General features: G+C 45.4%; 1 protein-coding gene across 4 annotated transcripts in view; it reads right to left on the reverse strand.

Moving 5' to 3' along the window:
• Window positions 1-1,392: 1,392 nt before the first annotated feature.
• CCDC9B (coiled-coil domain containing 9B) overlaps window positions 1,393-21,931 on the reverse strand; it is a 31,989-nt gene continuing 11,450 nt past the window's right edge. For 2 of the 4 annotated variants that reach the window (XM_072115295.1, XM_072115297.1), the window contains 11 exons: window positions 21,739-21,849; window positions 18,561-18,665; window positions 18,336-18,449; window positions 17,888-18,022; window positions 13,397-13,471; window positions 11,466-11,635; window positions 10,960-11,033; window positions 9,318-9,368; window positions 8,634-8,733; window positions 4,211-4,268; window positions 1,393-2,109 (listed from right to left, as the gene is read on the reverse strand). In XM_072115295.1, the coding sequence (XP_071971396.1) occupies window positions 1,804-2,109; window positions 4,211-4,268; window positions 8,634-8,733; window positions 9,318-9,368; window positions 10,960-11,033; window positions 11,466-11,635; window positions 13,397-13,471; window positions 17,888-18,022; window positions 18,336-18,449; window positions 18,561-18,665; window positions 21,739-21,849 (1,299 nt within the window). In that variant the 3' untranslated portion in view covers window positions 1,393-1,803. The remainder of the gene's footprint in view (window positions 2,110-4,210; window positions 4,269-8,633; window positions 8,734-9,317; window positions 9,369-10,959; window positions 11,034-11,465; window positions 11,636-13,396; window positions 13,472-17,887; window positions 18,023-18,335; window positions 18,450-18,560; window positions 18,666-21,738; window positions 21,850-21,931) is intronic. The other 2 variants (XM_072115296.1, XM_072115298.1) reach the window with 2 other exon arrangements.

The following is a 21,931-nucleotide window of genomic DNA, read 5'->3' on the forward strand; positions in this document are numbered from 1 at the left end:
GATCTTGTGCCACTGTATTGATCATAGAGTTGGTGGAAGCTGGTACCCCAATTGCCCTAGCTCAGTTCTAAGACCCAATTGTCTCATACACCTGACAAGGTAGCATTCACACCACAGAAACTGCTCTAATGCTAGACTGCCTCCTAGGTAAGTTGATATTCGGTTCTAGACTGGCATAAGTTACTCTGCTATTAAAAACTGCTGCTCAAGCAGGGGGGACCCACACTCTCTGTTTTTAGTTTCTTATCATTTATATACTTGAAAAATAATTTGGGATTATTTTTGCTCTCCCTGGCAATATTTCTCTCAGTCTCTATTTTTGCGGCCTTTATCTGCTTTTTACAGGATTTATTTTTCTCTCTATAATCCTGTAATGCCTCATCGCTACCTTCACATTTTAGCACCTTAAACGCTTTATCTTTCTCGCTTATTGCTTTCCTTACAAGACTTGTTAGCCACATTGGCTTTTTCTTGTTCCTCTTATGCTTTTTCCCATAAGGTATGTGTTTCTCACAGGACTTTTTCAGAATGTATGAGAAAAAGTCCCATTTTTGAGGGGGGGGCTTTTGTCTTTGAGAACATTATCCCAGTCTATGCCTTTAAGGTCTTCCCTTAGTTGCTGAAAATTTGCCCTCCTGAAGTTTAGAGTGTTGGTTGCCCCTTCACTAACGCTCTTAGTAAAGCGTAATACAAAATCAATGATATTATGATCACTATTCCCCAGGTTCCCCCCAACCTGTAGTTTTGATACCCTGTCAGGTCTGTTGGCAAGGATAAGGTTACAGAGACTGCCTATTAAGGCCATCGTGTAGGTTTTTGGAAACCTATAGCCTTGGACGTTTCCCTAGGGGATTCTAGAAAAATATGCAAATGAGTTTTCCAGGATAGGATAAGGAAAACCACACCTCCTTTAGCTATTTCTTGAATTAGACCTCTTACTTCCTGACCCTAGTCGCAAACTTCACACTCAGCAAACCAGTTCCCGACACTGTACTGAAGTGACCCCACCAGGTCAAAACGGTGTTGTCCACAATTGAAAATCTGTACCTTCTGGAATAGATATACTGGTTTAGTTTTAATCCCGCATCATGTCATAAGGCCTCTTGCAGGTCATGCTTGATGTCAAGGGAGCTATCTTATCCTTATCCCATCCTAAAAATCGTATTTGCGTATATATACATATTTTCCCAGATCCTAGTGGAGCATTCATGGTTTTAAGTCTCCACACGCCTACACGGCGGCCTTAAATAAGAGTCTCGGTAATACTTAAGACTTTTCAACCAATCACCTGGTGGTTACCAAAGCCAACTATCGCTAATACTTCTGAAACTTGACACTCACTGCAAACTAGTAAAACGTCCAAAATCCCATTTTTACGCAACACTCCAAAAATAAGAGATATAATTTAATAGAATCTTCCTGTGGGAATACTGTATACATGATAATATGGTAGATCTAAGGGGGATTCTAGGTTAGGGACTTGGACCGATGTTGTCCAGTTGTGAAAACCCAACCCATTGTGGAGTCCTCTAGGAAAGTCCAGTTTCTTCAAAGCCCCATATAGGGACAGTTGTAGAACTTTTTGTAACAGGGTTTATTACCTCTTGGGCCTCTGACAGACCACATGTCGGGTGTATTTCCCAGACTATTCATTCCCCCGGGACCTATAGACTAGATGACCATGATGCTGTGTAGTCATTGAAGAAGAGGCACAGGACCAGAGATGACGATCACTCTGGACAATCTGGGAACCATGGCCGACATATGGTCTACATTACACCCATGTGAAATCAGCCTGGAGCATCATGAGCTTCTTTGTTCCTGTTGTGAATTTGCCACTTCCCCATCACAGCCGAGCACAGACAGATACTCCATCGTTTCTCGCCCCTCTGAGACCACATTGTCGCTTCTTACGTCCATTTTCTTCCCATGAATCGGAACATCCTGTTTACGTTCCGGCAGTATTTTCTCATTAGCAAAAACTATTTTTTCTTCGTATCCCAATGAATTACTTTGGACGGGAACTTTTAGTTTTTCTTGGTTGTTAAATTCATCTTCTTTGAAATTCCCTTCTGAATGTTTTATGGTAACTTTGTCATCAAGACTGTTCTGTGGAATACAAAAACTAAAAATAACTAAAATGTAAGTGAAAAAGAGAAAAGACTTGTTAAATGGATGCTAATTCGTTAAAGGAAATCTTCCATTTGATTTCATGCATTATGAACCAAACATACCTTAAGAATGCTGTAGCTACACTGATGCAGAAACATATCTTGTTTCATCCCTGATCCGAGTGGATTTGCTAATAAAAAAACAATTATAAAATTATGATAACGAGGCTCTGTCGCTCCTGTGGCTGCCCCGGCGCTTATCCTCTTACCCTAATTATGCACTGCTGTATTCACTGTTTTGTCCCTGACAGGCAGAAGTAATCAATTGCTGCACCTGCTGTATATGAGTCATCCAGCTCAGGTTGATTAGTCCTGTCTGGACAGTTCAGGAAGCTCTGTGTAAGCTGCGTATGCATGGCAGGCAATCTACACCCAGTTTTTCCAAGGAATTTTCCCTGAATTTTATAATTGTTTTTTAGTAAAACCACACGGTTCAGGGATTAAACAAGATATGTTTCTGGATCAGTGTAGCCATAGCATTCTCAAGGTATGTTTGGTTCACAATACATAAAAACCAATGGTATTTTTCCTATAACAAACTTTGCAATTATCAATAGTATAAGTTATACAGGGATATAGGGATAATACACACAGTGATGTCACAGTACAGGGATAATACACACAGTGATGTCACAGTACAGGGATAATACACAGTGATGCCACAGTACAAAGATAATTGTCACGGTTGTCCCTGCAACCCACGTCTCGGGTCGCGGGTCCATCCGTGTCTCACTCGTCCTGGCACCTCCGCGGCCCCCTATTGTCCCCCCGTACTGCCTTACCTCTCCACGCTCCCGCTCAGGAGCCACCTAGGGCGCGTGCGGCAGCGCTTGAAGATTTAAAGGGCCAGCACTTTGCTAATTGGTGCTGGCAATTTCCTGGAATTTTATAAAAGATGGCCACTTCCTGCATTCCCCACTGGATCTTTGTGCCTCACAGCCTTAGAGAAAGCTCCCCAGCGATGTTCCTGTGTGTTCCTGCTCCTGAGTCCTGTGTTCCCGTGTTCCTGTGTTACCAGAGTCCCTCCATGTTCCTGTGTTACCAGAGTCCCTCCATGTTCCTGTGTTACCAGAGTCCCTCCATGTTCCTGTGTTACCCGAGTCCCTCCATGTTCCTGTGTTACCAGAGTTCCTCCGTGTTGCTGTGTTCCTGCGTTGCTGTATTCCTGTGTACCATGTGCCTGTGTTCCCGTTCCCATCTGCCTGGACCTCCTGTTGCTGACCCCGGATTTGGACATGACCCTGCATCTATGCCGCCTGCCCTGACCCTGTGCCTGGACCTGACCATGAGTATGTCTTCTGTAAAAGTACCTCGACCTCGGCTGCCACCGCAGGCTAGTCGCACCTGTGGAACGACCTAGTGGTACCCTGCTGCAGCAAGTCCATCCCGCTTTGCGGCGGGCTCTGGTGAAAACCAGTTGCCACTTAGATTCTGATCCCAGGTGTTGCCTAGTACCATCTTCTGCGGTTTCAGTGGATCCACTGATCCCGAACCCTGACAATAATATACAGTACAGGGATAATAAACAAAGTCATAATGAACCCGAAAAAGTTTACAATAAGGGAAACCAATGTACAATGTTATTACAGCTCAGGAATAAGTTCAAAATAATTCTCCAGAGTAGTTGCTTAATTGTTGATCCCGGAAGGAGTTTGCTATATGATAGTATTCCCATTGTGTTAGCCTTCATATGACCAGCCCGGTTTTGCTGTGCTAGATACCTAAATATATCATGTAACATGAGAGATTATTACGATCCCTCTCATGCTGATGAATATCATCCATGTGGGCAGTAGCTGAGGGGTGCAGGGAGCAAACAGGAGGAATCCTGCTCCTACAAGGTCAATAGGACGAGTCACATTTCCTCCTCCTTCTCCCGACCTGCCAGTATAAGGACCTTGATGAGAAAAGATGCTGATGTAGAAGTAACCTCTCCCGCAGGTCTCACATACATGTAACACAACACATTGCACATGGTTCTGGACATGTTATTCTGGTATAAGGCCCAGTATTTGCAGCTGGGATACAGGTAATCTCACCTGTACAGGAGGGTTTCCCGACAAATAAGAAAGATCTTCATGTTCTAGGATCTGCCATCTACAAGGAAATCAGGAAACATCTCCATTAGTCATGAGGTTGTCATAATATCCCATAATCTATGTCTAATAGTCGCATAAAAGAACTTCTATGGGGCTCATTTACTAAGGGTCCGAACGCTGCACTTTCTTCGGGTTTCCCGGATATTTCCGTTTAGCACCAAATTGCCCCGGGATTTTGGCACATTGGCGCTGGCTTTCACGCGACAGAAAACCGGAAGTCCAGCATGTGAGGGTCCTCAGTGACGGATGGGGGCAATTGCCATTATATGTTGGACAGTAACATGCTGGGTCGGGCTCATTTACACTTTCTCCATTCATCCTTAAAGGGAACCTGTCACCAGATTTTACCCCATTAAACTACTTGTCCCTCTGGTAGGATATAAAAAGTGCTTTCTAGAATTCCCTCTTTAATGTGATATGGCACATTTATCTAAAAAACATTTCCTCCAAAGTCATGTGACAATGAGCAGAGAAGAGTCATATTTGCCAGAGATGAGTCAAGTGTAGAGGTTGCAGGTGGCGGGTCACTTTAGACGCCATTATCTTTGGTTCTGTAGGATCTAGAAACATGCTGCTGGTGGACATAATTGTGCTGGGCATGTCGGATCCTTTCGCCACCTCATCCAATTTTTAAAATTTTTTTAATAGGGGTCACTTCCAGAGTTTGAGGTTTGACACTTGCCATTTGTTTCTGCACAAAGGGTTACATTTATCATGTCTTAATCTGCTGAAAACAAGCGTACAAGCTGTGATATGTGATTTGCCAGAAATTGAGACTTCTCTGCCCAATTTGCCAGTTGAGAAAGGAAGGGGCTGTGCCAAAGGCCGGCGCAGGGCGTTCCTCAGCGACCGCCCACCTGATCGTAAAGAGTCTAATTTGCATATTGGGCACTGACTGTCATTGCACAATTTTTGGGGGTTTTGTCTAGAGAGCTTCAAGGAAGCACATGTGTCTGTGGTACGCTGCCCTGACACACTTGGCCTGTCTGGAGACCAGGCCCAAGCAGACATCCACCTCCAGGAGTCTGTCTTATCCTGCTGCTGAAGCAGCCAACTATCCTCTGCAGCCTGAAGCTACATTTACCAGGATGAGAGCATCTCCTCTGGAACTATATCCAACCAGCCAACTCAACCCAGGTGAAATGACTTGCCGAGTTCCAATAAACAAACTGTAAGTTGAATTCTTTACAAATTCTGCCTCTGAGTGATCCCTGTGTAAGGCTGTTACCACCACAGGCTCCCCATTCACCAGCACCAGGTATCCCTACCTCTACATTGGGGTTGCCCCAGGGAAAAACCTACATGTTCAGCCTCTCTCTCCATTTTTTGTACCTTCCACCTGTCGAAGACCTGCCAGGCTGTGGACACGGCCTCTGCTCCCTGGTACCCTGCACCGTCACCGAAGACAAGCGCTAGGCCGCGCTTAGCCTGCCAGTCTTCCCCGAAGCCATGGAAAAGACTAGACCGCGGTGGGGAATGTTGCATATCTTAATGACAGACTTTTTGATATGCAAATTAGAGTGAGTCAACTTCTGAAGAGAAGAGCCAAGTATTCTCCAGGCTGAGAGTAAAACACGCCTCCCTCTTTTGACTGACAGCTCTGTCTCTGATACCGCGGTTTTAACACTAACGAAACTAAGCACCGGCACCAGCTCACCCTGAGCTGGTGCTCGGTGTTTACAGCTTACACCTACCATTTGAAATGGTAGGTTTCCTTTAATATCAAATACAGCATATACATACATTCAGCATATACACACCCAACACTACAGATGCTAGGGCAACTTGACACTGTGGGCCCCATAGCAGCTGCTATGGCTGCTACCCCTGTAGTTACGCCCTTGCTCTGGGAGATAAATCACTATTGGTGGTGTCTGTCCTATTTAAGAATAAGGTTGGCTGAGCATGCATGTGTATGAATTCATGGCCACTTAGGAGGACATCTATTCCATCCCCTAGACAGTCAACAAAAATAAGGAGTTCTGGGTCTGTACTGTAAATATTGTAAAAACCGGATTTTATAGGAATTTTGTTCCCAGATGTTGTTTATAGATGAGCCTTCCACAGGCTGCGGCATGTCAGGCCAAAAAATACAGGTTTTATTTTTAACCCACGTGAGACAAAAATATCCCCCACATCAGCAGGATGCAGAATTTTTTTGTGCATTCATTGAGCTCCGGAACAGAACGATTTCTGTGAGAATAAGTGCAGCGTTTAGAAATTGCTCTTTGAATAGAGGCGAGCAGAATGCCACTTGTTTGTTATGTTCGGAGCATTTACACCCCGAGGAATGCACAAATGTCCCACCGAGACCCAGAGACGTCTATTGTTAGCTCGACAAGGCAGCCAGCAGTATGAACCATATTGCTAATCATCTGGGAAGAAAGAGCAGAGAACTGAATTCATTCCAAACATGTAATTGAATTGTACAGCTCCAAATTGAAATAAAAGGGTCGACTATTAAACCAGAGCTTCCAGATGACGTGCAGTTAATATAAGGGGAAACATTTAAAAAAAATGTACTTTCAAAAACACAGATACATACCTCCCAACCTCTGGGTTATAGAAAGAGGGATCACATTTTTTTGCACAATAAACCATGCCCCATGCCGCCGCCCTATAATAACTTCTCTTATATATATTCACTATATATTCTCACCCTGTACAATGTGCCAATCTTCCTTATTACGGTCCCTTTCTCTGCTCACCCTCTTATTATGAAGCAGTTTTTGCCTCCCCATTCCCTTTTATTGGTCCCTATTTCTCTTCTTCCTTATTATGCCCCTTATCTGCTCCCCTTCTTATTGTGCCCCTTTCTCTGCTCCCCTTCTTGTTGTGCGCCCCCTCTCTGCTCCAATTCTTATTGTGCGCCCCCTCTTATTGTGCCCCCTCTCTGCTCCACTTCTTAATGTGCCCCCTCTCTCTGCTCCACTTCTTAATGTGCCCTCCTCTCTGCTCCACCTCTTATTGTGCCCCCCTCTCTGCTCCACTTATTGTACCCCCTCTCTGCTCCACTTCTTAATGTGCCCCCTCTCTCTGCTCCACTTCTTAATGTGCCCTCCTCTCTGCTCCACCTCTTATTGTGCCCCCCTCTCTGCTCCACTTATTGTGCCCCCTCTCTGCTCCACTTTTTAATGTGCCCCCCTCTCTGCTCCACTCCTTAATGTGCCCCCTCTCTGCTCCACTTCTTAATGTGCCCCCCTCTCTGCTCCACTCCTTATTGTGCCCCCTCTCTGCTCCACTTCTTAATGTGCCCCCTCTCTGCTCCACTTCTTATTGTGCCCCTTTCTCTGAACCCCTTCTTATTGTTCCCCATATCTGCTCCCTGTCTTATTGTGCCCCCCTTTCTACTCCCCTTTTTATTGTGCCTCCCTCTGCTCCCACCTTTCTGCTCCCCTTCTTATTGTGCCCCCCCTCTGTTCCCCTTCTTATTGTGCCCCCTTCTCAGCTCCCCGTCATATATTATTACTGTATATTATATATATTCCCATTATCGATAACCACCAAACTAATGATAGTACCACCAACACTGCTTGACTCCATCGAGGTCTGGACTCCACAAGACCTATTGGAGTTGGTTGTAGCATCCACACCAAGACGCTAGACATGTTATTCCAGCACATACAATTGTTGCTTTATTAGAGAGATCTACATAATCAGGAGACCACACAACACTGTTCAGCTTCTGGAACAATGTTTGCAGTGTAGCAGGACACATAAGACACTGGGTGTACTCAAACTATCTCCACCAGCTTACCATGTCTTGACCAGGTCATGATGCCCTCACATGGCCTTCTTCCATGGGTCCAAGTATGATGTGACATGCTAGTCTTTGCTCCTGAACCACGTCATTGAATCCAGCCTATTTTACCTTTTTCCGTCGCATGCACGCCGGTGCCGATGCGCCACAATCAGATCGCGTTCGCCAAAAACCCGGGGGGCAATTCAGGGAAAAATGGCGCAAATCGGTAATATTCTGGAAACCCAACGAAAAACAGTGATTCTGGCCCTTATTAAATGACCCCCAATGTCTCTTTTCAGTAACGTTTTGAAGATTCTAACCACTGCGCAGAAGGACCTGCCATTCTGTGGATGCTCTACAGAGTCATCACAATTATTTCTAAGACTATAGACCTGAATTCCAACACACCAAGAACTGACTTCCTGATATGTCCTACCTTGGCCAATGGCATGGATTAGATTCAAACAAATCTGAACTAGGTGGGATTTTCACTTTGTAGACTTAAGAATTTCTGTCCTGTACAGTGACAACAATGTCCTATTGAGTTGTCTTCTCATCTTTGCTTCTATATCAGTGGTTGGTTCCAATATACACTACATGTACTGTATATAAAGCCCCTACCTTTGTGCTCTGCCAGTAAGACGGTCTCTTCCCTTTGCGTTGCTGCTCATGGTATTCATCGTTCTGAGGGTCTTTTCATTACAGATCTGTTTCCCGGCACCTCAGAGAATTGATATAATATTGGAAATAAATTATAATCAAGGGAAAATCTACTTTAACGCATCTATTATCCATCCATAGTAGATAAACCCTCAATCGTGGGGTTTTACCTTTAGGACTTAGGCTACATTCACACGAACGTATGGGGGACGTATATACGGCCGACGTATATACGGCCGATATACGTCCCCCATACACTCCTATGAGCGCACGGCACCCTACGGGAGCGGTACGGTGCAGCACACGTGCGGCACCGTACCGTTCCGTACCCGGGAAAAAGATAGGACATGTCCTATCTTTTCCCGTAATACGGGGCCGTGCGCTATAGGTTGCTATGGAGAGGGGCAGGGGTGAGCTGCGCTCACCTCCTCCTCCTCTCCCCGTACACTGCCGTTGCCCGCTACGGTACGGTACGGGCGGGCAACGGCAGTGTGAATGTAGCCTTAGAACTAATTTCAAGAACATCGAATTGTCCCATCATATATAGAATTTAGTAGCAATGTCCCACATTGTGATGATCAAAAGTTAAAAAGTTTATATATAATAACAAAATTTTGTGTATCAACAACTTAAATTGGTAACTACCTTTATTTTCAATCCCAGTGTCTCTACTGTGCATCTTCCTTCCCCAGTCTACTGAAAAGCAAAAAGAAAATGAAAACATTTTGTAATGAGGGCAGGAGTGAGCCTAAACTACCTGCTGCCTGAAGCAGCTATAGAACAGCGTCCCCTCCCTATCCAGCAATAGTGTACAGGCAGTCCTCGGGTTACGTACAGGATAGGGTCTGTAGGTTTGTTCTTAAGTTGAATTTGTATTTTTTATCAGCCAGAATTTTTTTGGTCTCTGTGACAATTGGATTTTAATAATGTTGGATTGTCATAAGAATCAGGATTATCAATAAATCTTCATTACAGACGCCTGTGATAACTGTTATAGATGTTTATTGTAGACTAAGGCTAAAGTACAGTAAGTTACCAACATCCAGATGTCGTCTGTAACTAGGGGTCGTCTGTAAGTCGGGTGTTCTTAAGTAGGGGATCGCCTGTATAAGGTTATTTTCTTAGTAAGTGGATTCTCCTTCCATTGTCTCACACCCAGTTGTCAATTACAGTATTTTTCGGACTATAAGGCGCACCGGATTATAAGGTGCACCATCAATAAATGCCTGCTAAAACGCCTAGGATCATATATAAGGCGCACCGGATTATAAGGCGCACCTGATTATAAGGATGAATGACCAGCAGGGGGCAGACCTGTGCACAGTACAAGGCAGCGGTTGTCTGTAAGTACGGTTCATATATAATGCGCACTGGACTACAAGGCGCACCTTTGATTTCTGAGGAAATCTAAGGATTTTTTGTGCGCCTTATAGTCCGTAAAATAGGGTAGTTCCTAGTTTGTAGTAGGTGACTGCACCCCTGATGAAGCCTCCTATTTTGCTCCAGGTGGTGCTGCCTGAGGCAAGAGGCTCAATTCAACTCATGGCTGGTGCACCACTGAATGAAGGTCAAAATCAGACTGGACATTTTACTTGGATTCACTATATTCTACCTTATACAACAATGGTAATATTTTGGCAAATGTTGCCTAAATGTTGCGCAAAATTTTGTACAAAGTTTGTAACTGTAATTGTGAAAAAGACAGGAGAAACAGTTAAACCACGTAACCTCTATGATGTGTATGACGCCGACCCCATGGATGCATCTAGTCCATACAACATCTAGAATGAGTTCTAAGCAGAGGCCTAATAACTTTGTTACAATGAAAGGTAGTATAAAAGTCATATGTGACAGCTCACGGTAATAAGACACAGATACGTAATCTCCTACATGTAATAGTAATATACAGGCAGTCCCCGGGTTACGTACAGGATAGGTTCTGTAGGTTTGTTCTTAAGTTGAATTTGTATGTAAGTCGGAACAGTATACTTTATAATTGTAACCCCAGTCAGAATTTTTTTGGTCTCTGTGACAATTGGATTTTGAAAATGTTGGGTTCTCATAAGAACCAGGATTAATAATAAAGCTTCATTACAGACTCCTGTGATAACTGTTATAGATGATTATTGTAGCCTTAGGCTAAAGAACAGTAATTACAAATATCCAGAGGTCTGTTTGTAACTAGGGGTCGTCTGTAAGTCAGGTGTTCTTAAGTAGGGAACCGCCTGTACAATGTTCTGATAACATGATAACAATGGCATGTGTTTCCAGTAATTGACATTCTGACCTGTCTCTAGACGCTCTCTCCTGCCACTCAATGCGATGGGAACCGCGTCAACGTTACACACCTCACCTCCAAACCTGACACATATAGGAAAGTGGTCAGTACAATATGAGGAGGGCAAGGGTTCTTCTATACAAAGGTATGAGACATGAATCTATGAGTAAAACAGATGATAAGTATGAGGGAAGAGGGGTGAATTCTGTGTCCGTTGCGCATCCGTTGCATTTAGTCTCTGTTTTTTTGTCTCCACCTCTACAAAAACAATTAAGGTTTTTCATTGGTCAGAAAACACTTGGTTTTTAGCTTCATCAGTAAAAAAAAACTGACCTGTACTGTGTTTTTTTTTTGCGTACCCATAGAGTATTGCCTTCCGTGAACCGCATCCGTAAAAAAAAAAATTGGACAGGTTTCAAATTTTTTTCCAAGGACAACAGATCAGTGAAAACAACCATAAAAAAATGGCTCAGTAAAAATCACTAAAACCGTATGCGGACAGGGGAGGTCCTTACATGTCCTCACTTTTCCCTTTGTCCCATGTCCGCCGCCACTCTCCTTTGTGATTCTTCTGTCGGGCCAGTCGCTCCGTGTCTACCTGCTCCCGCTCCTTCTTCCACTGCATGTAGTCACTGTGCTCCGCCGCCGAGAGGTCACTGCAGCCCATCTCACATGTGTCACCAGGCTGCCAAAAGTGAAACATTAAAGGACATCTAACACCAGGATGAAGGATTGTAAACCAAGCATACTGACATACTGGTGTGTGCCCCCTCTGGCAGTAAATGTTCTTCTTTTAGCTTCTTATGACTTTGTTTTTACAAAAAAAGGCTTTAAAAAATATGCAAATAAGTCTGAGGGGCTCCAGCCCCCATTAACATCGATGCATAATTTTCATAATTTTAAAACCCCTTCTTTGTAAAAACCAGGACATTAGAAGCTAAAAGAAGAGCAGATCCTGCCAGAGGGGGCACACACCAGTATGACTGTGTACTTGTTTTACAATTCTTCTTCCTGGTGGTAAATGTCCTTTAATCATTTAGAAATGTGAAAAATCTCTGGAATATTACAAATTCATAAAATGATGAGGAATAAGAAATTGCACCCGGCAGGATTTGTAATTGTCCTTAGTCATACGTAACTGATGACAGGCTCCATAGCTAATGGAATTATACATTAAAAGGATTTTTGTGTGTAATGAAAATGTACACGGCTTGATATCCGTTGTCATGTGATGTCACACAGGTGCACAGCTCGTTACTTCTCTGCTCATGTGATGTCACACAGGTGCATGGCTTGTTATATGCGTGGTCATGTGATGTCACACAGGTGCACAGCTTGTTACTTCTCTGCTCATGTGATGTCACACAGGTGCATGGCTTGTTATATCCGTTGTCATGTGATGTCACACAGGTGCATGGCTCGTTATATCCCTGGTCATGTGATGTCACACAGGTGCACAGCTCGTTATATCCCTGGTCATGTGATGTCACACAGGTGCACAGCTAGTTATATCCCTGGTCATGTGATGTCACACAGGTGCACAGCTAGTTATATCCCTGGTCATGTGATGTCACACAGGTGCACAGCTCGTTATATCCCTGGTCATGTGATGTCACACAGGAGCACAGAAACAGAAAGTATGTAACAGAAAGTAATCAGAGGTGTTTGATATATTAAGCCGAGCACCTGTGTGACATCACATTCCTGGGGATATAACGAGCCGTGCACCTGTGTGACTTCACATGACCAGGGATATAACGAGCCGCGCACCTGTGTGACATCACATGACCAGAGGTATAAAGAGCCATGCACCTGTGTGACATCACATGACCAGAGGTATAAAGAGCCATGCACCTGTGTGACATCACATGACCAGGGATATAACGAGCCGCGCACCTGTGTGACATCACATGACCAGAGGTATAAAGAGCCATGCACCTGTGTGACATCACATGACCCTTGACAGATTTCTGTCCATAGGAAGTAAACATAGAGGCTTCCTGTTCAATGAAAGCAAGCAGAGATATAGAAAACTGTAAGGAATATAAACACAAAGCCACTTAATCTAAATCTGTCTAATGATTGAGGTTTTCTTACCAATTATGTAATTAATTTTTAAAAAACTTTATCACTGTAACAGGGCTGTGTGACATATTGAATTAAAAAACAAAGGAAAATAAAAATCACTTTTTTATTCCATTTTCCTCCAAGAAAGATTTACCAAATTATTATCGTCTGCTACCATTGAAAATTCATTCCCCAAAAAAACAAGTTCTCATTGACCTATGTAAATAGAAAAATGGGAAGACAAGGATGGAGAATGTAGACTAAAGATGCTACTGTAGGTTATTAAAAAGGATGCGGCATCTTAGGCATTGGTCACATATCCATCAATGGGACTTACTCGGAGATGGTGACAGATTCCGGCTTTGTTGTTGTTTCTTACCTCTTTGTTATATTCTATTTTGCATTCGTTCTTGCTTTTCTCTCTCTTCCGTTGTACTTTAGGCACGTCTGACTCCTAGAAGAAGAACAGGTTTCCGTAATAGCGGTGCTCAGGGAGAAGAGAACGTAATATAACAGCGCTAATACGCATAGCGCTATGTACACGTATCACTAGATCATGTATTCGTGCTATTCCAATAGCTGGAGTCAAGGGGGCGTTTCCATGTAGTGGTGGGTGTCATAGGGGTCATTTAACTTTAGTCTGGTACTTTAATGGTATTAGAACAATCTGATAACCTGATCCGAGACTGATAAGAATACAGGTTATGTAGAGTGAATTGGAGGATAACCGTGTGTCTGCACCGTTCCTCTCTAGTAACATTGTACATTCCAGCATTCCGGGTTTCTTCGGCTGTTTCTGGGCCAGCATTTCCCTGCCAGGCTTGCATTCCGCCTGCTGTCGGCTCCTGTAAAGTCTCGGTGTTACTTTATGCATCTCCTGCCAACTGACATAGCAATCTCTTTGTCCAAGGTTTCACGCCATAAAAGGAAGCAGTGGAGCTCCGACCACAACACTGCGAGCCGACATTCATAGCCAGGAATGAATCAAGCTAATAAATAGTGTAATGAGCCGGGCCTGGCCCATCTATCAGCTCCCCGAGCTCTATAAAAGCAGCGAAACCAGGCGCTACGACTGCTCCGCTCATGAAATTACCGCATTGCAAATCTTTATAGTAGTGGGGTTTATTTTAGACATGTTAGTCTGGGTTTTGTGATGGACTCATAGAGATGTGTTAAATGGCTTGTACTGAAGATGTTACCAAATTCTATTGTGATGCTGGGATTCCCTGTCCACTAGGAAAGGTCTTATAGCAACCACAGTTGCTAGTGTTTTGGAACCACAGAGACAGTAGCCACGAAGTAGAGACCACATAAAGTTATAGAGCGAGTTATGGCCAATGGTGTGTAGTAGCTACTGCCAAACCTCCTCTGGCTTTAATATCAACTGTGCACCAGAAGCTACATGGCATAGATTTCCCTGGCATCACCAAAAAACAATGCCAGGCAATGGATAGAGGTGCCAGGTGGAGGGATGTAAAGCATGATGCCAAGCGTCAGGTGGAGGGGTGTATGGCACCATGCCAAGTGTCATGTGGAGGTGTGTAATGCACCATGCCAAGCGTCAGGTGGAGGGGTGTAAGGCACCATGCCAAGCGTCAGGTGGAGGGGTGTAAGGCACCATGCCAAGTGTCAGGTGGAGGGGTGTAAGGCACCATGCCAAGTGTCAGGTGGAGGGGTGTAAAGCACCATGCCAAGTGTCATGTGGAGGGGTGTAAGGCACCATGCCAAGTGTCAGGTGGAGGGGTGTAAGGCACCATGGCAAGTGTCAGGTGGAGGGGTGTAAGGCACCATGCCAAGTGTCAGGTGGAGGGGTGTAAAGCACCATGCCAAGTGTCATGTGGAGGGGTGTAAGGCACCATGCCAAGTGTCAGGTGGAGGGGTGTAAGGCACCATGGCAAGTGTCAGGTGGAGGGGTGTAAGGCACCATGCCAAGTGTCATGTGGAGGTGTGTAATGCACCATGCCAAGTGTCAGGTGGAGGGGTGTAAGGCACCATGACAAGTGTCAGGTGGAGGGGTGTAAGGCACCATGTCAGGTGGAGGGGTGTAAGGCACCATGCCAAGCGTCAGGTGGAGGGGTGTAATGCACCATGCCAAGTGTCAGGTGGAGGGGTGTAAGGCACCATGCCAAGTGTCAGGTGGAGGGGTGTAAGGCACCATGCCAAGTGTCAGGTGGAGGGGTGTAAAGCACCATGCCAAGTGTCATGTGGAGGGGTGTAAGGCACCATGCCAAGTGTCAGATGGAGGGGTGTAAGGCACCATGCCAAGTGTCAGGTGGAGGGGTGTAAGGCACCATGCCAAGTGTCATGTGGAGGTGTGTAATGCACCATGCCAAGTGTCAGGTGGAGGGGTGTAAAGCACCATGCCAAGTGTCAGGTGGAGGGGTGTAAGGCACCATGCCAAGTGTCATGTGGAGGGGTGTAAGGCACCAGGCCAAGTGTCAGGTGGAGGGGTGTAAAGCACCATGCCAAGTATCAGGTGGAGGGGTGTAAGGCACCATGCCAAGTGTCATGTGGAGGGATGTATGGCACCATGCCAAGTGTCAGGTGGAGGGGTGTAAAGCACCATGCCAAGTGTCAGGTGGAGGGGTGTAAGGCACCATGCCAAGTGTCAGGTGGAGGGGTGTAAGGCACCATGCCAAGTGTCAGGTGGAGGGGTGTAAGGCCCCATGCCAAGTGTAAGGTGGAGGGGTGTAAAGCACCATGCCAAGTGTCATGTGGAGGGGTGTAATGCACCATGCCAAGCGTCATGTGGAGGGGTGTAAGGCACCATGCCAAGTTTCAGGTGGAGGGGTGTAAGGCACCATGCCAAGTGTCAGGTGGAGGGGTGTAAAGCACCATGCCTAGTGTCATGTGGAGGGGTGTAAGGCACCATGCCAAGTGTCAGGTGGAGGGGTGTAAGGCACCATGCCAAGTGTCAGGTGGAGGGATGTAAGGCACCATGACAAGTGTCAGGTGGAGGGGTGTAAAGCACCATGCCAAGTGTCATGTGGAGGGGTGTAAGGCACCATGTCAAGTGTAAGGTGGAGGGGTGTAAGGCACCATGCCAAGTGCCAGGTGGAGGGGTGTAAGGCAACATGCCAAGTGTCAGGTGGAGGGGTGTAAAGCACCATGCCAAGCGTCAGGTGGAGGGATGTAAGACACAATGCCAAGTGTCAAGTGGGAGGCATAAAGCACCATGCCAAGCGTCAGGTGGAGGGGTGTAGAGCACAATGCTAAGTGTCAGGTGGAGGGGTGTAAAGCACCATGCCAAGCGTCAGTTGGAGGGGTGTAAGGCACCATGCCAAGCGTCAGGTGGAGGGGTGTAAGGCACCATGCCAAGCGTTAGGTGGAGGGGTGTAAGGCACCATGCCAAGTGTCAGGTGGAGGGGTGTAAGGCACCATGCCAAGCGTCAGGTGGAGGGGTGTAAGGCACCATGCCAAGTGTCATGTGGAGGTGTGTAATGCACCATGCCAAGTGTCAGGTGGAGGGGTGTAAGGCACCATGCCAAGCGTCAGGTGGAGGGGTGTAAGGCACCATGCCAAGTGTCATGTGGAGGTGTGTAATGCACCATGCCAAGTGTCAGGTGGAGGGGTGTAAGGCACCATGCCAAGCGTCAGGTGGAGGGGTGTAAGGCACCATGCCAAGCGTCATGTGGAGTGGTGTAAGGCACCATGAGGTGTGAGGCGGAGGGGTGTAAGGCACCATGAGGTGTGAGGTGGAGGGGTGTAAGGCACAATGCCAAGTGTCTAGTGGAGACCCCCTTTTATGTGCCCCCTTTGAAGGTGCCTCCTCTTTAGCCCCCACTCTAAATAAATCCCTCCTCCCTTGTTTTGGCAGCAGACTTATAAAAAAAATCATGAATGGCTTCCAATATAAGCTCCTGCATGTAATGTGTACAGAGCCCAATCCTTTTGTACATGTACAGCGCCAGATACAGTACGTCCCCATTTCAGTCTAGACACCGATAGTCCCCATAATAGACTGATTTGCCATTCTCTGTGCAGCGCTGCATAATCTGTGTGCGCTATATAAAAAAAGAATTATTATTATTATAGAATATCATGTATGGCAGATAGATGGCACAGATTTCACACCCATTTTCGGATAGTATAAGAGGAAAGCTCTGTATGTCTCAGTGCTGTAAGGCAAGCAGTGATGTATGATCCAGCAATGTATTCTGAAGGCCACAATATGACTTCCAGCAAAAGTACAAATCAAGTATCCACATCCAACCAACCAAATCCTACAATCAGATTGTTCCCTGCTCTGCACTGCCAGGAGGTGCAGAGGAATTTCTTTACCTACAGCACCACCTGCATGACTTGAGCAGAAGTGCATATAATAAATTGGAAATTTGGTAGTATCCTATTTTATTACTGGCTAAGAGGCATGTTATAGAGCAGGAGGAGCTGAGCAGATTGTACATAGTGTTCTATCTGCAGGCTGCATGTTATAGAGCAGGAGGAGCTGAGCAGATTGTATATAGTGTCCTATCTGCAGACAGAATGTTATAGAGCAGGAGGATCTGAGCAGATTGTACATAGTGTTCCATCTACAGGCAGAATGTTATAGAGCAGGAGGAGCTGATTAGAGTGCACATAGTGTCCTATCTGCAGGCAGCATGTTATAGAGCAGGAGGAGCTGAGCAGATTGTACATAGTGTCCTATCTGCTTGCAGCATTTTATAGAGCAGGAGGAGCTGAGAAGATTGTACATTGTGTCCCATCTGTAGGCAGCATGTTATAGAGCAGGAAGATCTGAGCAGATTGTCCTATTCATATAGGGCTCAGGTAAATACCGCCTATATGAAGATCCGCCATTGCACCCACTAGACTCCTAACCTTTCCAGCATCAATTATTATAGTTCACAGTAAATCCGATAATACTCACTTTTTGTCTGGAAATCCCAATCTGCATGTGGGGACCTCGGCCAGAGTCAACAACATTATTAACGTCCTCCATGGATAACTTAGTTGTCAGAAAGAGAACATCTTGGTCAATCTTCTTACTGACCGTCCTTGTGTCCTGCAGACAATATGTCATAGCTTGTCATGGATCCAGAAATTAGAGTCATTTAAAGGTTATTGATTGCAATGTAAAATCTGTAGCTAACCCCAGGACTGTTCTGTTATTGTACAGGACGTGTGACAGTTTATGGACCTCCTGGGGTTCTAGAAGCCTGGTGCAAGTTCACCCTCAGCACCCACTGTGCATTTCCATTGCAGACTCAGAAACAGCGCCACCTCTATTTATAGGTTGGATCTGGTATTGCAGGTTGTCCCCACAAGCAGAAAATTCATCAGATGAATGTAATTTATACTGAATATAGAAAACTGACCTCTTCTTTACTCTCCATCGAGATGCAGAGCTGCATGTCATTCCCCATGCATAAAGTAACCCTCCGCTCGCTGCTGTCGGAGCTCCTCCGCGCCTTTCTCACTATTCTTTTTTCCTGTTTTCAGTAACATATACAGATACAGAACTATTACAACATGCAGAGTATAATGTGGTCAGTCTAGGAGGGTACAACAATAAAACTAAGCATTAGGTGGATGTGACTTACATGTGGAGTGTTAGTGATTGTGATGGTGAGGCTGTCCTGCTTAGGTCTGCGAGATGTCACCGCCCTGCCACCCTTCTCCGCGCGTAAACGGTCCTCTTCTATCTCCTGCAGCAAAGAAGGAGAATGTAATTTCCGAAATTTCTAAAATGAAGACAGCATGTTATAGAGCAAGAGGAAGTTAGAAGAAGCAAGAGGACATTATGTACAATCTACTCAGCTCCTCCTGCTCTATAACATGCTGCCTACAGATAGGACACTGTGTACAATCTGCTCAGCTCCTCCTGCTCTATAACATGCTGCCTGCAGATAGGACACTATATACTATCTACTGAGCTCCTCCTGCTCTATAACATGCTGCCTGCAGATAGAACACTATATACAATCTACTCAGCTCCTCTTACTCTATAACATGCTGCCTGCAGATAGGACATTATGTATAGTCTGCTTAGCTCATCCTGCTCTATAACATGTTGCTTGCAGATAGGACACTATGTATAGTCTGCTTAGCTCATCCTGCTCTATAACATGTTGCTTGCAGATAGGACACTATGTACAATTGTAATGGCCCTGCCAATGCAGTCATTAAGAAATATTGTACTCCTATTAGACTGCATATCTGCATAGAATCGGATCATCTCTGTGCGCCATCTACTGTCTATAACAGGTAATGCAGCTGTAAATTATGCGCCTGGGATGGATGGGTTTGGATGTTAACCATTCATAAATTGTGTTTCATTTATATCAATCCATCTCTTGCTCAAGGTTGATTGTATGCCTGAAAACTCCACCCAAAGGGAAATATTATTAAACTCCCTGTGGCTGGAAAGTTGCAGAAGGAAATTCATCAGAGTGAGATGGTTCTGAGAGCCCTTGCTACAGGACACATGGCCTGCAGACAGCAAGACTGTTGCTGCTGTCACACCTGAGGGTAATCCAGCCCCATAAGGACTGCTGCAGCCCAGCATATATACATGGTCTGCCCTATCATCACTGCCAGAACAGCTTCTACCTTCTCCAGCCCCAAGTTCCTGAATCTGGGCTGTAAGCATACTTTGCCAGACTGCATACAACCAATCTTGGCAGATAGGACCTCTCCCTCAGCCTGTTCTAATTGCTGTGTTCAAGTTCTGGAATAAAGGAACTGTGATTTGATGTTCTACATCTCTTGTCTATGTGTGATCCCTGGCTGCCGCTAACATCATGGGCCTCCCCTATACCATCTACCCGGGGGTCCGCTTATACATGCATGCACCGGGAGTGCCCTAAGGGGTAAACTTCCATCATAATGCAGTCTCTCCCTTTTCTTGAAGTGACAAGTCAAGCCCTAGGCCAGTGATGGCGAACCTTTTAGCGACCGAGTGCCCAAACTGCAACCACAAACCCCCTCATTTATCGCGAGGTGCCAACCAAAAATTAAAGCAGTAACTTATTGCTCTCTGTTCTTCAACAACGTTCAACTCGCCTCCTGAGGACACCAATACGGTAGAAAGGAGGAAAAAAGTGCATCATTGTAGCTTCTTTCCGGTGTCCCTCTGTACATAGAGAATCATGGGGCCAGCAGGAGGACCTCCAAAGATAATTTGGCCCTGTCTACACTCTCCCTCTTCCTACAGTCCCAAGTAGCCAAGTACGTATCACTTTAAAATATCACTGAAAGCAGCTTCTTATAAGTTGTTTGGAACTGCAGGAAGATTGAGTCCTGTCTGGTGTGCTGGGGCGATGGTCCGGGTGCCCACAGAAAGAGCTCAGAGTGCCGCCTCTGGCACCCGTGCCATGGGTTCGCCACCACTGCCCTAGGCCATGCTCAAGCCAGCCACACAGGTACCAGTGTAATCCAGCTGTCCCCAAGCATTGGGCCAGGCCCTGGTGGGAAGATAAGACAGAGTGTACAATTTGCTCAGCTCCTCTTGCTCTATAACATGCTATCTGCATATAGGACATTGGGGCACATTTACTTACCCGGTCCGTTCGCGATCCAGCGGCGCGTTCTCTGCGCTGGATTCGGGTCCGGCCGGGATTCATCAAAGCAGTTCCTCCGACGTCCACCAGGTGGCGCTGCTGCGCTGAAGTCCGCTGGAATGCCTCGAAATACACCGGCCTACCCAGGATGAAGGTGAGTGAAATTTTCGCGACACAATTTTTTTTTAAATGCGGCGGTTTTTCCGAATACGTCGGGTTTTCGTTCGGCCACGCCCCCGATTTCCGTCGCGCGCATGCCGGTGCCGATGCGCCAAATTCCGATCGCGTGCGCCAAAAACCCGGGGCAATTCAGGTACAATCGGCGCAAAACGGAAATATTCGGGTAACACGTCGGGAAAACGCGAATCGGGCCCTTAGTAAATGACCCCCACTATTTACAATATGCTCAACTCCTACTGCTCTATAACATGCTGCCTGCAGATGGGACACTATGTACAATCTGCTCGTCTCCTACTGCTCTATAACATGCTGCCTGCAGATAGGACACTATGTACAATCTGCTAAGCTCCTCCTGCTCTATAACATGCTGCCTGCAGTTAGTACAATATGTACAATAAGATCATCTCCTCCTGCTCTATAACATGCTGCCTGCAGTTAGTACACTATGTACAATAAGCTCATCTCCTACTGCTCTATAACATGCTGCCTGCAGTTAGTACACTATGTACAATAAGCTCATCTCATCCTGCTCTATAACATGCTGCCTGCAGTTAGTACACTATGTACAATAAGCTCATCTCATCCTGCTCTATAACATGCTGCCTGCAGTTAGTACACTATGTACAATAAGCTCATCTCATCCTGCTCTATAACATGCTGCCTGCAGTTAGTACACTATGTACAATAAGCTCATCTCATCCTGCTCTATAACATGCTGCTTGCAGTTAGTACACTATGTACAATAAGCTCATCTCATCCTGCTCTATAACATGCTGCTTGCAGTTAGTACACTATGTACAATAAGCTCATCTCATCCTGCTCTATAACATGCTGCCTGCAGTTAGTACACTATGTACAATAAGCTAATCTTCTCCTGCTCCTGTTTTATGTTCTTCAGTTATAATGGAAAGATCTGTACCTCTCCTGGCTTTTGCTCCCAATAACTGATAAAAACAACTGATGAGATATGAACTGCTCTATAACGTTCTCCCTAAGATAAAACACTATATAGTAAATCTTCACTGTTGTTTTCTCTTACCCGATGTCTTTGCATCAGGGCTTCATTCTTTTTCTTTAAGGCGTTGATCTTTTTGTCCAGCTCTGCATCTTTCTGCTCCTTCTCCTTCACCTCCACATTAGATTGGGAATCCTGGAAAAAATAAAATAAATATATACCGGTACATATAAAATAAAGAAACAAATGGCAGCACTCCGAGGTAACTTGTGAAACA

This window comes from Engystomops pustulosus, chromosome 7 (assembly GCF_040894005.1).
Source record: "Engystomops pustulosus chromosome 7, aEngPut4.maternal, whole genome shotgun sequence".
NCBI lineage: Eukaryota > Metazoa > Chordata > Amphibia > Anura > Leptodactylidae > Engystomops > Engystomops pustulosus.